This window comes from Dasypus novemcinctus, chromosome 2, assembly GCF_030445035.2.
Source record: "Dasypus novemcinctus isolate mDasNov1 chromosome 2, mDasNov1.1.hap2, whole genome shotgun sequence".
In the NCBI taxonomy this organism is placed as follows: Eukaryota; Metazoa; Chordata; class Mammalia; order Cingulata; family Dasypodidae; genus Dasypus; species Dasypus novemcinctus.
In genome coordinates, this window is record NC_080674.1 from 128,763,266 (window position 1) to 128,780,436 (window position 17,171).

General features: G+C 39.6%; 1 protein-coding gene across 5 annotated transcripts in view; it reads left to right on the plus strand.

Moving 5' to 3' along the window:
- The window catches only part of LOC101420085 (zinc finger protein 474), a 79,254-nt gene that overhangs the window by 7,583 nt on the left and 54,500 nt on the right, over nt 1–17,171 (plus strand). For all 5 annotated transcript variants that reach the window (XM_058277675.1, XM_058277653.1, XM_058277664.1 and 2 more), the window contains one exon: nt 11,264–12,511. In XM_058277675.1, the coding sequence (XP_058133658.1) occupies nt 11,477–12,511 (1,035 nt within the window). In that variant the 5' untranslated portion in view covers nt 11,264–11,476. The remainder of the gene's footprint in view (nt 1–11,263; nt 12,512–17,171) is intronic.

Consider the following 17,171-nt stretch of genomic DNA (forward strand, 5'->3'; position numbering starts at 1 on the left):
TCATCTTTAAGAGGTACTGGGAACTGAACCTGAACCTTCCATGTGGTAGGCAGGAGTTCAATCACTTGAGCCACATCTGCTTCCAAAATGTCTTTTAATAAAATGTGAATTGTAAGTCCTAATTTGAGTTAGCTAGAGAATGAAAACATTGGAATTCCTCAGAACATTGTATTAAAAGGGAGAACAATTTTATATATATATATATATATATATAATCTCCTAATTCCATTTTACGGCCTGTGGGATTATTTATGAAATAACATGGAAGACATCTTAAAAATATTAATAATTATATCATACTAACCACAGCCCAGCCAGTGTGCTATACATTGTATCTTTATCCTCACAATAACCCTGCAAGGTGGATATTATCCCACTAAACATAAGATGAAACTGAGCCACTGAGGAAGTTAAGATCTCACTCAAGATTCCCCAACTGATATGCACTGGGGCTGGAAACTACCTCTGATTTTACAGGAGGGAAATGCAAAAAGTGCTTTGGAATGGAGATTGACAAAGTAGATACTTGACTCTTTGCTCTTAGCTACATTTTCTGCCATTATTTAGTGAATTAGAGCTTACCAGCATATTTTACAAGTTGCTTGAACTTGTACTTCTTTCCCCTAATTGATAGTACAATCAAAATTAAGAGCTGAGTAACCTAATCCCATGACACTTAGAAAGGGAAATGAGAAATTGTCTTGGCACGTAAAGGGAAGATGCTATTAAAAATAAGTTCTTTCATTTTTTGAGCTCTGTCTACACACAGAAAAATTCTGCAGCAGCAGGTCACTTTCTAGGAGTTTGCCGTGATTTTTAACAAAAACATTTAGACATATGTCAGCTATTAGGAACATAAGATGGGACATGGAGGCAACTGTTTGGAACCACCATTAAACAGAATTGGAAGGGAACATGTAAGTCTGGTTTTGTGTAGTACACATAGTCTCAAGGTTAGTACAAATTACATTTTTGTAAATCAGAGCACTCTACCTACAAAAAGTTTGCTTTTAAAGAAAACTGCAGGGAAAACTTCCTTCACCTAGTCCTTAAATGTTAAACTGATATTCTCCAGATTTCATCAGCCATGATCATTTTTAATCATCTGTGACATACGTTAAAAGAAATCTATAAAGGTTCCCCATTTCCTATAGGTGGAAAATAAAACTTCTGAGTGTAGCTATAAGACCTCTCATGATTCTTTCCAGTCTACCATCCCAGTTTCTTATATTGATCAGCCACCATTTTTTCCCTGCCTTGTTTCACCGACATTTATGACCCATATACAAACACCACACACACATGCAAAATACTCAGTCTCACCTATGTATAAAAATGAAGTTTTTCTGAGCACTATATTTGTACAGTATATCCCAAATTTCCTGTTTGCTCTGCTCATATTTATGTAACACATACACTTGGGGGTGAGATGGATAAACATTAATACCCATGAACTACATGCCAGAGAATATTTAATAGGGTTACTTGGAAAGGGTCAAGGCATTGCATGATTGAGGATATATTTTATGCTAGCATTCCAAATAGGAAATAACTCTATAGATGAAAAATATGTTTTCATCTCAGACTGTAAATTGGAAGTAACTCTTTCCATCCAGAAAGAGTTGTTGTTCTTTTTTTAAACACACACACACACACACAAAACCCTTCAATGGTTAGAGAAGGCTGATGCAGTCCTGAGAACTGTTAAAGGGTGAAAAAGAAAACTTTGCTATGCACATAGCATTCTCAGTAACAAGAATTAGTTTTACTGAACCAGTCAGTTAAAAGTACTATTGAAGTCATGCCTCTGAAGAATCTGTTAATACTCTACCTTTTGCAAATGTTCAAATGCAAAAACAAAGACTATAGTCAAAGGGGAAAGGGGAGAGAAAGTTCAGTGTGGACATGAAAGACATACTGACAACACTGAGGAAAAGGAAAAAAATATGAAAGGTGTGCTTCCTCAGCTGTATTGGTTGAGGGTTCTCAGCTGAGCTACAGCGAGGTCCTGAGACCCCTTGTGTAATCTTATTGTGATACTATATGGTGAATAGTATTATCATTCGCATTCTACAGGGCTTACTCTGGCATCCCAGCAAAGCCTATGGGATGGAGCCTTCCTGGTGATGGTTCCAATAGCTGGATGACTGTGACCTGACTATCAAGTTTTTGGCTTGCAACGTGGGGAAAACTAGCTAAATAACATCTTTTGCAGAAGGCTGCATTCATGGCACTGGTTTCTTTCCCTTGGGGGTGTATTAATTTTCTGTTATCACTGTAAAAAAATCATCACAGAATTAGTGGCTTTTGAAAACATCACAAATTCCTTTTCTTATAGTTCTCTGGGTCAGAAGTCCCACATAGGTCTCATTGGGCTAAAGCCAATCCATTAACAGGGCTGTTAGACAAGTTCCTCTTAGACAATCAGAGATTCATTTGAGTGATTCTTTCCAGCACGGGATATCCTCTGGAAGATCTCTTGAAAAATGAAAGGTTGTACTGTGGAAGATTCGGAGCCCTCACTGAGCACAAACCATCTGTGAAAGGGTATCTTGTTCACATGATGCCGAGATATCAAATGCAATGACAATAGCTCTTCAATGGTTTATTTGCTGCGGAGGGTGAGAGATTTGGGAGGAATAGTAACAAAAAGCCCCATGTTCAGAAGTAAATTTTAGCTTCTGCATGGATGCAAACTATTAAGTCTCCAGAATGACCACCACTGAAGTCACGGGGAGCATATCCGAAAATAGAGGTCCATTCATACACACAGCCGGAACCCATCCTGCCTTCTGGGCTATGCTCTGTTTTTTACTTCCTTCCCAGAGACTTGCCTCAGAAACAGCTTTGGGTGGGGAGAAAGCATAATTAACAAAGGGTGTTGATGTCTTTAATGAATGGTAATAACAACCTATTTAAGAGTGAGCCAGGCTCCAGGAGGCACTGACCTCCTAGAGGTGGATAGAACTAAGGCACGGCTTTGAGACTGTTGTAGTGTGAGAGGGGAACAGGGTTGTAAAGGTTTCTCCAGGATGCAGTGAAGCCCTTTGCTTTAGTGCCAGTCTACCCCGGCCAAGCGCTACCCTCATGGGTAGTTCTGTTAGCCACCTGGATACACTAGTCCAGGGACTATACTTCTAATGCTACTGCCCTCTAGTTTAACCATCTGTGCTGAAGGTGTGGCACTGAGTCAGCACATTGAGACATGAAAGCAAGAATGTGGAGACAGTGGAAACTCTGGGCAAGTGGATCACATGATGGGGGCTATAAACAAATGCATCTATTTGACATTCTATTCAAGTCATAATACAACCAACTTCACATACTTGATGGATATAGGACATCCCATTCTAGGCTGAGAAAGGATTGCTATACTGATCTTATATATTTTCAGTTCAAACTTATTTACAGTTACTTCTCAACAAAATGGTCAGCGTGGCAGGAAGAAAAAGTGCACCAAATTCTGTAATCCCACAAGGAAGCATAATTCTCTTATGAAGTATTTCCAGCCCAAATCTTGGAACTCCAACAATAGGCTATATTGTTAATAGCTTGTTTATATATTTTTATTGACCAATTCATTCTTTAGACTAAGTCATCCAACATTCTTCATCTGGAGAATCATTTAAGGGTGAACCAAGAGCCACTGGGTTAAACTGAATAGTAGTTCTTATTATGTCAATTGATAACGAAATAATCCTGGGATGGCCTCCAAAGGGTTCCAATAGTTTACCAAAACACATTTTTTGCCTCTTTGTTTTTCTTTTTTGTTCTCCTGTCATCTCTCCTCTGGTTGTTCTAAACACTGGCTCCTTGATTTTTCCTCTCTGTAATTAAATACATCATCTCCTGTGGCCCTCCAATAAGGCATGAAGATTCTTCCTCAGGTCACTGATTCTTTTCTCCTTGGAGTTTTCCCTACGTTCTAGAACTGAGCATTTCAGCCTCTTTGCTCTCATTAGGAAGCTTTCTTTCTGAGTTTTCACTAATAAATAAGCCTTGTTTTTAGTAATAATCTCCCTCAGAAAAGACTTCAGTTGGATTCCCAGTTTTCTGGGGGCAAATGCTCCTTAACATGACACTTTAAAGCAAGGATCACAGACTCAAATGCCTCTGGAGAGCAAGTAAAAACTATAAATTAATGAAGCAGGCTGCTGAGAAACTTTGGTAGAGGTAAAAGTGGCAGCTTGAGTTACATGCACAGCCCTGATGTGGCATCAGCTTATGTTGGATGTTGCCATATGGGAATGTGGGCTCTGTATGGCCAGATCCTCCTCCTCTTCAAAAGAATCCAAAAATCCTGATTTTATGTGACATCTACCAGTTTAAAAAACAATGATAGCAAATGCAAACATTTTTAGCTCTATGTAGGTCTAAAAGAATGAATATATATATGGGCCAGATTTGGTCTAGGAGCCATTGTTCTAAAGCCTTGAGCGAGAGTACCGGACTAGAGCTATTGCTGGGATAGAGCTTTCCTAAATGTCAGAAAATATGGTATGTGAAATTCCTCGGTAAGTCTGCCTCCCCCAACTTTTTTGCCTATGTTTTGAATTTATGTACATTATAGTCCTCTCATGTGATTATAGTGATAGTTTTAATAAGGAGTTTTCCAACACTCCACATGTCACTGTTACAATTACATGGTCATACCTGTGTGGCACTTATGACTCTTGGGTAATCTGTGATTTGAATACTCAATATAGAGTGTAAATTACAGGCTCCATCTAACAATAGTTTTCACAGGGTGATATTATAAGCCTTGACAACATAAAATGTCCTTCCAGAAAGCTCTACTTAGAAGTATAAAGAGTATATTTCTTCCATTTTCTGTTTTTGTAACTTTGCTAACACCATAGACTATTTCGTCTACACCTGACAATTAGATTGAATAAAAGTGAAAGCACTTATTTCTTGGTTTAAAGTTCTTCACACCATAAAGGAGAGGTAAGGAAGAGGAAATTTTTCCTTAGGTATTCAAAATCAACCTGAAAATGCCATTTGTCCATCTTCCCTGGAAGTCATGCCTTAAGCCAAATGACTACAGAAAGTTTCTCCGTTTTTCATGTTTTCAAATACCACTTCATACATCCACCAGTTCCCATCTGTTCTTACACGGCCTTTTGTCCACTCACATCAGAATTACTAAGGACTGCCAGTGTCACTGGCCCATGCATTCCCCAGAAGAGAACAGAGAACCAGCCAGAGTGAGCAGCGCTAGCTCTGCTCAGCACTCCTGGTCAGCCTTGATCTGAATGTGATCCCCTTACTTTGATGCCCTCTATGACAAGTGGCCTTATGGGTAGATAGTCAACAGGGTAAGAGTCATATAAAATTAAGGAAAATATAATATGGTTAAAATGGCAGGTTTCCCCTTATGATTGAATGCAGCTAGTGGCGAATGGAAGAGCAACATTTTCTAGCTCTTAAAGCTTAGAGGTCATGTCAAAATTACAAACTAGGCTTTCAAGAGTCTGAATCATAGTGGAGAATTGAATGTTAAGCACCTTATTATTTCTATGTTATAAAAGAATACATTTGAGTTTATATTTATTGCAAAAGTAGCAGTTTGAACATTACTTTTTTTTAATTTATATTCCGAGGGTGATTGTATTAGGAGAAAAAAACCCATCCCAGTTTTTTAAACAATATTTTAAATAAACCATTGTTAATTGGGAATGTTGTTAATTAGTTCATTTATAACTAAGAGGTCATAAAGAGAACACAACTATATAGTCGTGGTGGCAGCTACAATTCCTTGGGCTGAAGGATCAAAGGGAAAAGATTCGAATTATTAAAACTTAAAAGCTTAAAAGAGGGTTCCTTTTGGGCTGAATATCTGCTTTCTGAGGAGAAGACACAAACCATCTGGTGTGGTTATCTGATGAGGGTGGCTCTGCAAGTATCAGAAAAACTATAAACAGAATTCAGCTGCTGCTACAGGCTAGACTTGCTGATGCTGTGATGAAGCATTACTGGGGTGATGCTCACAGGAACCACAAGCAGACAGGAAGTCTTTAGAGAGGAGCAAGTCCCCTGTCCTTGTCCAGCCTTGCATTGTCCCTGCATTGCCACTGTCGGCAGAGCATACCACAGAGCCAGCTAACAAAGCAGAAATGGGGTGTGCAGAGTCCCAGTACCAGCACCATAAAGCTGAATATAGAATAGAGGGTTGCAAGGACGAGACAATAGGTCAATAACTGGTGCAACAATGATACCCCTTAGATCTTTAAACAGTTCACGGGGAAAAAATGTTATTTTTTTACTGAGTCAAAGTATGTCACAAAACTTTTTCTGAAAAAAAAATCTCTGGGAAAGGAAGTCTTGTGAATTGTGAATTAACATCTGAAGAACCATTAGTTCAATATTTATAGTTTTACATTTCATAATTCTGATCTGCAGACAACAATATACATTTAATAAATCAATATTGCCTCAAATCTACCCTCTCTAGAAAAAATTATATCATAAAAAAGAGAAAATCCTGAAATTTGAAATATCACTAATAGAATTTATTTTCAGCTAAGTCAGCAGCCACTATTAAAATACATCGCGATTAACATTAGACTTTCATGTACATAAGAGATCCTGACAAAAGAGCTAAAATATGAACAGCTATTTATTTTTCTTATGTAAATAAAGTACAAAGGAAGGCATTCCAGTGTTTTTATGATGGCTTCAACATTACCATGATCCAAGGTCCCTGCTCTGTCATATCAAGTATCTTTTCTGTGTCATGACAGTGTTTTCATGGATATAACTCAATTCAACATGGGTGCTGGAGCTCCAGCCATTACATCCATATTTTAAGCATCAGTATGATGGAAGGAAAGGAAAGGAAGAGGAAGAGATTTATGCCCCTTCTATTTTAGGAAGAGTTCTTAAAAGTCTTTCACAATACTTACACAAGCTCCAAAGGAGTTGGTAGACTTTTAACTGGGAAATCATGTACTTAGCTAATTGAGGCTCTGTTTATTAGAGGAAATTGGACCAAATGGTTATTGGTAGGCAACTAGTCATCTCTGCCCCACATTGGGAAGGATATCATCTCATCAAACATTAAGCTTTGGTGTGAAAGAATCCATCAGTTCTTTTTTGAAAGAGATGTTTCATAGGTAGGGACTAGTGAAGATTGCATGAAGATACTAGGCTGGGGAGAATAGAGATTAGACTGCATGAAGATACTAGGCTGGGGAGAATAGAGATTGCTGAGCAGGGTGGATGGAGAAAATTGAATATAAACTTCTCTATTTTACAATTTTACTGAGAGCCAGAACCAGCTGCAACTCCATTTTTCTTATATTTCTACCCACCTAAAGAATTTGAATTCTGTACCAATAAGGAAGGGCTTATGTACCATTAATATTTATTTTATTTCAAAGGGTTAAGTTATTTTTGAAGAAATTTAATCACCCTTTTGGTTGGGTTGTATTTTTTCCCCTCACTTTTAAAGAAACACCTTTTAATGCCAAGATGGGTTCTAGATGTCTATGTTCATTGCATATATCTCTGTAAGTTTGTCTCTCCCTTCCCATGAACCCCAAAGGACATGGAAAAATGACATCATAATAATCAAAAATGATGCCTTTCAAAGCATAATTTAAATGTCCTACACGCAAATATGGTCAAAATTAATAATTCAAGCCAATTGGAGTGAATATTTTCCCTGTGGAAGCTTGGGGTGCAACTGGTTGTCTTTGCAAATAGATTCTCTATAATTATATGACCAACATTGCTTTATGCCATGTCTGGGTGACAGGCCAGTTTCCTAAGTGTTTTAAGTATATGCATTTAGTATTTTCCATTGCGTTTACTTTTTGAACTAACCTATAAGTTAGAGCAGTTGACCATGTTGTGTACAGGCACATTGCTTTGGCAGATTCATTGACAGAAACATCATCATTTTCTCCAGTAGACATCTTGGTTAACCAATATTTCATTCATATACAGCTACTTTGTCTTTCAAACACTGACAATTTTAATCAAAATAAGACAGAAATTTTAGGAGGACATTGGAGGAGGAAAGGGATGGTACAAAAATAGATTAAGATTGAATTGGGAATTTTTATGATGCTTCATCTTGTCGACTACAGAGAAAATATTTGTTTGTGTGCATGAGTGCTTGACATGATAAGATCCATCCTTCATCAAAAGTGTGAAGTGCTTGCAAACTGAACACAGCTGTCCTCTTTAGGCAGTTTTTATTTATTTATTTTTTTTTTTGAGATTTATTTTATTTACTTCTCTCCCCTTCCTCCGAGTTGTCTGTTCTCTATGTCCATTTGCAGTGTGTTCTTCTGCGTCCACTTGCATTATCTGGCAGCGGCACTGGGAAACTGTGCGTCTTTTCTGTTGTATCATCTTGCTGCATCAGCTCTCTGTGTGTGCGGCGCCACTCCTGGGCAAGCTGCATTTTTTTCATGTGGGGCAGTTCTCTTAGTGGGGCACACTCCTTGCGCATGGGGCACCCCAATGCAGGGGCACTCCTGCGTAGCACAGCACTCCTTGCGCATGGGCCAGCTTACCACGTGGATCAGGAGGCCCTGGGGATCAAACCCTGGACCCTCCGTATGGTAGATGGATGCTCTATCAGTTGAGCCACATCTGCTTCCCCTCTTTGGGCAGTCTTGCTTTCACCTTGTGCCCATTTTAAAGACAGACTCAACTCACCGTTTCTGAACCCTGAACCACTCTGACCCTCCCCCACCCTTGGCTGGGAATGTGGATTTTTCTTAAGGTTGTTGGTGAGAACAGAAAAATGATTCATATTGCATTCCATGCAGGAAAAAAGACTTCATCTATAATACCATGAACAGTGAAATAAAATGATTCCTGTTTCTTAAGGGAAAACGTCTTCAGCAGCCCCAATCTCCTACTTCTGTTTTTTCCATCTCAGAAGTTTCTTTTCCTCTGTGCCCTATTCTTCTTCTCCTTTTAGCCCCTTCCTTCTCCTAAAGGGGAACAAGTCTAGTGAGAGCTTGATTGTACCTTCCTGTGGGGCATATGAATAGTACATTAAAACAGGGATAAAAACTGAAGAGAGAAGCACTGCTGGTAGAATTTCAGGCAGAATGAATAATGGAAAGAAACTAGCTAGAGCCAAAGAGAGCTGGAAATGATTCCCACTTCTGTCATTTAGAAACTGACTGGTTTTGGGCAAGTTACTTGGCTTTTCTGAGTCACAGTTATTTGTTTATAAGATTGGAATAATAATATCTGCCTTATAATCATTGGAGGATTGATTGCAATGAAATATTTTAAAACATTATAACCATTCTGGCACATAGTAGGCATTCAAAACTATTAGTTTCCAGAAGGGAGATATACAACAAGTTGGGGCAAAAGTCACAGGACTATCTCAGTACTCTGTTCTTCCAAGAACAAAGTTGACTCTGTTGTGTGTGCATGTATGAGAGGGAAAGAAAGAGAGGGAAAGGGAGAGGGAGAGTGGAAAGAGATGATGTTTGGAATAATGTATTTGATTGCATTGATTTTTTCCAACCTGCCTGCTTAACTGCTTTTATTGTCTGCAAATTCTTGCTCTCAAGGAATTGGAGAAACTAAATTAGAAGGTCCTTGGTGAATATGAAATCAGAACTAGTGCAGCAGAGTAGTTGGGGGGGGGGGGTATGTTTCACCTATGTGCTGATAAAACTCTAATGAAGACTTTTCACTATATTCCTAGTGTTCCCCAGATCCACTTTCTCTTTTGGATGATACTGATCAAGTGTTAAATCTTGCTCCTCTAAACTTTATATTCTGTGCTGGTCACTCTGTTCGGTGCCAACACATTCTTTTGTCACATGTGTTAATATCACTGTCTTAGAATCTGTCAAAATGAAGAATAACTTCCATCTCTGTTCCAGACCTGGTTTGATACTTTTAATTTCAGAGTCAAGACTTTCTTGGAACCGAAATACAGGACTTGGGCAGAGTTATTACCTATCTTTTTGTCCTTTATCAAATGCAAAACTCACTGCATTTAGATATTATAATCACTGCTGCCCTCTCTCTGCCTGAATTAAGTATTTGTTGTGTTCTCCGAGGTCCAGCCCCAGAACAGGTGCTGTTTCCCCTGTGACTGGGAGTGGATGCTGCTATTTCTCTAGTCCTAATCCAGGTCATCCTTCAGAAATGGAGAAGGTACTGAGACTTCTAAAATTAGTCTTTCTTTGGGCAAGATTGTAGGCCCATGTTAAAATTTATTCATGACTCTCTCCAAGGTCAACACTCTTTAGCCTTCTGCCTATAGCAAGATCTTACCAAGTCTTTCATCTGGTTTGTTTGAGAAATAAGTGGCTATTCTTTTATTAAAAAATTGGAAGACATGTATATATCAAGCAAGAAAGTGAGCACAAAGCTTTAAAAAAAGAGTGTTGAGTCCATACTTCTATAGATGTCCCACAAGGAAGGGTAGAGGCCTGGGTTGCACTCTTTGATTGAGAGTAATGACCACAATTTATTAATGCCCTATCCCTGTAAGAAGGAAAAGTGGACACCTTGTGGGTTATAAGAGATTGACTTCCCTCCGATAACCCTCATAACATTCACTATTGACTAATTCTGCAGGAGTTCTTAACCTTTGATCCATGGACAATCAAAAAGTCTGATAGTATTATATCACAATTAAAATATATATCACAATTAAAATATATATCACAACTAAAATATGAAGTATTTGAGCAATTATTTCAATAAAATTGGTTTCACTTACAGTAGAAAAATTTTACTTTTTTACTTTTAATTTATTATTCTGAGAAGAAATCATAGGCTTCACAGAACTGCCAAAGGGAATCATGGCACTACAAAATCAAGAATTTCTGATGTAGTGGAAGTTTCTGTGGGGTCCAGGAGGTCTTTTTACATGACGTGCTAGTTTCATTAATCTAATTTTCCACTGTTGGTTTTCCCTTCTTTGGGCTCCCCACAATGATCTCAGCCTCTGTAGGTTCATGCCATATGTTTCTATTATGTGCTGTAATTTTCATTCTTCCTTCAGGCAGAACACGACTCACAATTCAGTAACAGTGCAATTCATAATAGAAAATTTCTTTCTTTATATTTATTTCAAAATTTATTGGACAAATCCTATGTGCTAGTGACTATACTAGCCAAAGAGGATACCAGTCAAATAAAAACAACAACAACATAACTACCCTCCATCATTTTATAGTTTGCAATCTGTGTTGTGTGTGTCTGTGTAATATCTTACGGGTGTGCCATTGATTCGTGTTCTTTCCCCTCTCCACCCCTTTCCTTCCAGATCTTGGAAGCATCTGAGGTTTAATGGGGACTTTCCAACATTCCAATCTGCTGCCTTGCAATGAAGCTCTGAGCCACGGGCTTTAGGTCTAAGGCACTGGCAACAATGTGGAACCCCTGGACAGCTAACCTCACTCACCTCCACTCTGCGCAGAAGCCCAGAACGAGCCTGGCCAGAAGTCAGAACAAGCACTAAAAGAAAACGTCTTTGTTAATGGAAAGAGGAAAGAAGAAAAGGGTTTCCAATAAATTGCAACCAATGTTTCAGCATTCTAAAGAACCCACCTTCCTTATCAACCAAGTCATCCTAGCTAGTGACTCCCATTCCAGACTTCTACAGGAAGCAGAGAGTATCAATCCTGCTGAAAAAATAAAGACAAACCCTGAGAAAAATAGACCTGGAACTGTGATACTAATGAAACGGTCAAGTAGGAAAGTCATGTCGGAAAGCCAGCTGGGCCCCCCGGTGATCCCACCGCGCAGGCCCGGATTCAAGGTGTGTTATATCTGTGGTCGAGAGTTTGGGACCCAGTCGCTTGCCATTCATGAACCCCAGTGCTTGGAGAAGTGGCGTATTGAAAACAACAAGCTGCCCAGACACATGAGGAGGCAAGAGCCCTCCAGACCACAGCCTCTCAGCAGCAGCGGGTCCTATAGTCACCAGGCAGCTAATGAGGCTGCATTCCAGAGTGCCCAGGCCCAGCTGCTGCCGTGTCAGTGCTGTGGCCGCACGTTCTTGCCAGATCGTCTTCTAGTTCACCAGAGAAGTTGCAAGCCAAAGGGTGAAGGTCCTAAAACACCAAATCCCAACTGCTCTGACAACCTCATGGGCCTCAAGAAAGCCCCTAATGAAATCCGCAGCCGACCAAGGACTCTCATCTGCTACATTTGTGGTAGGGAATTTGGCACCCTGTCTCTTCCTATTCATGAGCTCAAATGCCTGGAAAAGTGGAAAATAGAAAATGACCAGCTCCCCAGGGAGTCCCGCCGACCACTCCCGCAGAAGCCGCAGCCCCTTCCAACTGGACAGTCCAGCCAAGAGGGACCAAGTCAAGAGCAGCTTGTGCCCTGCCCAAATTGTAACCGAACCTTTGCCCCGGACCGCCTTCCCGTGCACCAGAGAAGTTGTAAAGCTCAACCACATGGGCCAAAAGTTCAGAATTTAACTTTAGGGAGTAAAGGTGGCCTAAATGAGTCCACTAGTTCCAAGCAACAAAGGAACTTGGCAGCATCCACTGTGTCAGATAAGGTAATTCACATCACATAAGAGTAGGTGGCTCTGGGAGGGGGTGGAACGTTCTACCTCCAGGAAATTGAGAGAAAATTATCCCCAGAATCAGCCATTTCAGCTTCTCCCAATGCCTTATTTCTGCTTCAGTGCAGTCTATCCAAGTTGACTCTCTGTTGGACTCGAGGGGCTTTATCTCTCTTGGTTATGTAGATATATGAGCATCTTGCCTGATTAGTTCATATTCTTCTTCCACTGTGCTGCATAAAAGAAAGAGAGATGGACTTCTTTCTTCCCTGATCCCTCATAACAATAATCCCTGGGAGAGACTGTTATCTGTAAATGAGTCATTAATGCTGTTTCTACATTACAGAGAAATAATTCCCATTCCAATGGTCAATATTTATTGCCGGTTTATTTTAGTCATCTACCTTAGGAATTCATTCTTGGCAAAGCTGGATTATGCTGAGTTTATCTTACTAAAATAGAATCTGTGTCAAAAACCCCAGATGACTTTAGCAGTAATTAAACACTGGAGCACTTTCAGAAATACACATGCTCTGCAAATAGAGCCTGTTTTCTTTTAACACTTACATGATTATAGTAAATGAGGCATTAACCCTGGCAAAGCCACGGAAACAATGAAGTGCTATGTTCGTGGTCCTGCGGGTGCTCAGTTCCCACTACTGCTCTGAAACTTGCGGTTGGGCTGAACATCAGGTCCTGACCTCCCATTTGAGCTCCTCTAGATAAGCATGACTCTAGGTATCTCCAAATTGTAGCATCAAGAGTGGTTAGGCCTTTACCTGAAATTTTTCCTTCAATGCGAGATTGGGGACAGATGCTTATGAGGCTGGCTACCTGCAAGACAGCGCTTAGTCCATGCGCCTTTTCTTTCAATTAAGCTGCCCTGTGTCACACCTTACAGAATATCAAGTCATGAGAAATAGGAGGTGGTCAAAGTCTTTTCTCCATGGTTTATTATATCACTTACCCAGTCTGCAGGGACTCTTTAATGGACTGTTATAGAGAAACAAATTTCACGATCTATTGTAGAAAATAAAATAATAGGAATAAAGGGATGTGTGGGGACAGGTATCCTTTTAAACATCCCATTTTGTTACTTTGGGGACTCTTTAGTGCTTCTTTTATTTCTTAATTTCCATGTGTAAAATAAAATGATTGTGGACTTCCTGGTTTACAAGATTGCAGCACAATGATTCTGAAACTGGATGTGGGGCAAGTTTTCCGATGAACATCGAAGAAAAGAACAGTTAATTTCTTTGCCTAACGAAAACCCAAACTCTTAAGTATGGCATGGACTGCAAGCCAGTCTCATAAACATGATCTGTTTTTCGCATCTTCTAGCTGTTGCTTTTCTTCCAAAATGTGTGGGGTCTGGATTCGGAGAGTGAAAGAATCCGTGTCTCAGGGCTACAAATCAGAAACTCCTTTAGCATTGACTTAACAGCCCTGTTTCTTGATTGTATGCATTTACTTCAGATGTTCTTACTACAGATCTTCAGATAGGGAAAAGTGTGGTCAGAATTCTTATGCTTGTTGTTGTAACACATACTTTGTGCTCCCAAGAGCAGAGCCAACAGGCTGAGCACAGCACGTTCTTACTCAGTCGCGACTGGGTTAAGAGGCTGGTCTAGGTCAGTGGCTGCACAGGAAGACACCTTCCTTGCTCACCCCGTCGCCCGGAGGGGAGAATGTCAGAACGGGAAGTCAGCCTGGCCCCTTCATGGCCCATGAATTTAGATCAGAGTAGAGGGAATCCACTAGAACAAGGGCATCTAGCGGACACGGCAACATCAGCACATACACAGTCTTGCTCAGAGACTGGAGAGCCATGCATTGGTGGGAAACTCGCCTCCACTGCTTTCAGATGTGTGTTGGCCAGTTTAGGGACCACACAGGCTTCAGTGGAGGGCATAGAAAAGTCATCCTACATAGGGTCCCTTTAGCTACCTGATTTAAAACATGCTTGGGTTAATTAAAATGCAGAAAATTCCTAGCCATCTGAGATGCAGAAGATCTTTTGAAGCAAGGAAACTTATGCCCTCCCTGAAGAAGACATTTGTCATTCTACAGTGCTTTTGGCAGAAAAACTTTTCTAGGTAGTCTGTACTTTTCATTTTCGTTAAAATTTGATTTTGCTAATTGACATTTTTTCTTTGTATCATTTAAAATTTCGACAGTACATCGAATCGTACATTTTTCATAAAGAGCACTGCCCTATTCATTATTGGATTTTAAAATTTCTTCTGCCTGTGACAGCTGACTTTTGGCTGATTGTGATGCACATACATTCCTTTTTCTCATTAAATGTTTGCTTCATTTCTTCTCTTCTAAGTTAGAAAAATTTCTCTCTAGAATCTTTGTCTGACTTCAGATTAGAATCAACTACCTTGCCTGATATTCTCATGGGGTTCAGTCTTCTAGTGCATTCAGGTGAGGAAAATATGTTCAGAAATATGATTATAGTACTTGGAAAACAATTCACTCTTATTTGGTCACAATAACTGTTTCTCTGGTGGGGTGAATTACCCTTTGCTCAGAATGTTCCTTCAACTCAGATTGTCTCAGTTCCCTTATATCACAGGTGCCGCTATTACCCTTCAATCAAATTTAAACAAAGGTAAGCCTTGCTGAAATAAGTTCTCCAAACCTGGTGGGCACTATGAAAGAAGCATAGGTGTGATATTTTTAAAAATAATAATAATAATAATAAGCTTTTGAGTACCCTGCCGAGCTGTAAGTGTTGGAAAAAAATAAGTTTTTTCGGTCAACCAATATTTATTGTTAGGTATTGCACTAAGTGCTAAATATATAGTCATGAAAAAAAATATAGACATAAATTCTTGATCTCTTGGAATCTTATGCAAGAATCAATATGATAGAGATAAAAATAAGCATACAATTTCAAATTGTGATATGGCAGTGTGTAATGCTGGAAGGTAGATAGTCGCAATCTTGATCACAGAAAACCTTAGGGGAAAAGTATTTTCTTCTTTGGCTTTAGGTCCTTTCAGGCTAATTGGAACACAGATCAACAGAATTAAATATAACTACAAACCAAAATGAAGCCTTTGCCTAATCAACTTTTATTAGTTGGATAATGCTTGGTGATATTATCTTAAGATTTTGCTTATCACATATAAAATACTATTCCTAATAATCCTATCCATTATTACAAAATAAGCATTATTTTTCTTAAGGAGGGCTGTCTTTTTAATATAAATGATAGTTTCTGAATATAATCTTTTTTTTGGTTAAGAGTTATTTTTTTATTTATTTCTCTCCTCCCCGCTCTCCCCCCCCCCCCCCCAGTTGTCTGCTCTTTGTGTCCATTCGCTGTGTATTCTTCTGTGACCGCTTCTATCCTTATCAGCAGCACCGGGAATCTGTGTGTTTTTTGTTCGGTCATCTTGCTGTGTCAGCTCTCCGTGTGGGCGGCACCATTCCTGGGCAGGCTGCACTTTCTTTCGCGCTGGGCGGCTCTCCTTATTGGGCGCACTCCTTGCGCATGGGCTCCCCTACACAGGGGAACACCCCTGTGAGGTAGGGCACCCCCTGCGTGCATCAGCACTGTGCATGGGCCAGCTCCACACGGGTCAAGGAGGCCCCGGGGTTTGAACCGCGGACCTCCCATGTGGTAGATGGACGCCCTAACCACTGGGCCAAGTTCACTTCCCTGAATTATAATCTTAAACTACCTTTGATATTCCTTATACCCAGATTTGAGCCCAGACCCCATTAGATTCATCTCTAGCATCTGGTGCTGCCATCTGGTGTTTTCTTTCAAAGTAATTTTTTCTGTATAATCAAAAATATTATTGCCTTTTTCTTTGTGTTACTCCCAAATATAATGGGGAAGGTTCCCTTAAAATACAAGCTCAAATTATTTAGGGCCATATTTATACATTTGGTTTAAAGTTAATGAATGTTGTTCATGGCTAAGTATATCATTATTTATAGGCAACAATTTCTGTGAGAAGGTCACAGTCAGAAAGTCTGAGAAGGGCAAAATGGATGCTTCAAACATTTTCAAATTTTATTTGTGTGTGTGCATGTATATCTACTGAGTAAGAAAAATTTGGAATTTAGTGGGAGGCATGGGAGAAGGAAATAAGCTTTCATTGGATACTTTTATGATTGGGACTTTATATGCATGATTTCATTTTAATCTTCATATTACTGTGAGATTTTATTGTCCCCATTTTGCACATGGGGAAACTTAGGCTAATAGAGATTAAGCAACTTGCCCAAAGTCACACAGTGGTGCAGGAGTCGGTGTCAAGGCCAGTCTGTTTAATTTCTTTTCATGTCACGATAAGAGAGGCATAAGTGTGATACACATACATACACACACGCACGCACAGCTTATGGCTATTCTGCCAAGCTGTAAGTACTGGATGAAAAAGGAAGAAGTTTGTTCATTCAAAAATATTTATTGTTAGGCATTGGACTAAGTGCTAAATACATAGTCATGAAAACAATATAGCCATAATCCTTGATCTGATGGAGTCTTATGCAAGAATCAATATGCTAGAGATAAAAATAAGTATACAATTTCAAATCGAGACACGGCAGTGTGTAATGCTGGAAGGTGGACCGTTGCAATCTTGGTTATAGAAGCCATTTCAACTGAAACATGAAAGCTATGAAGGCATTA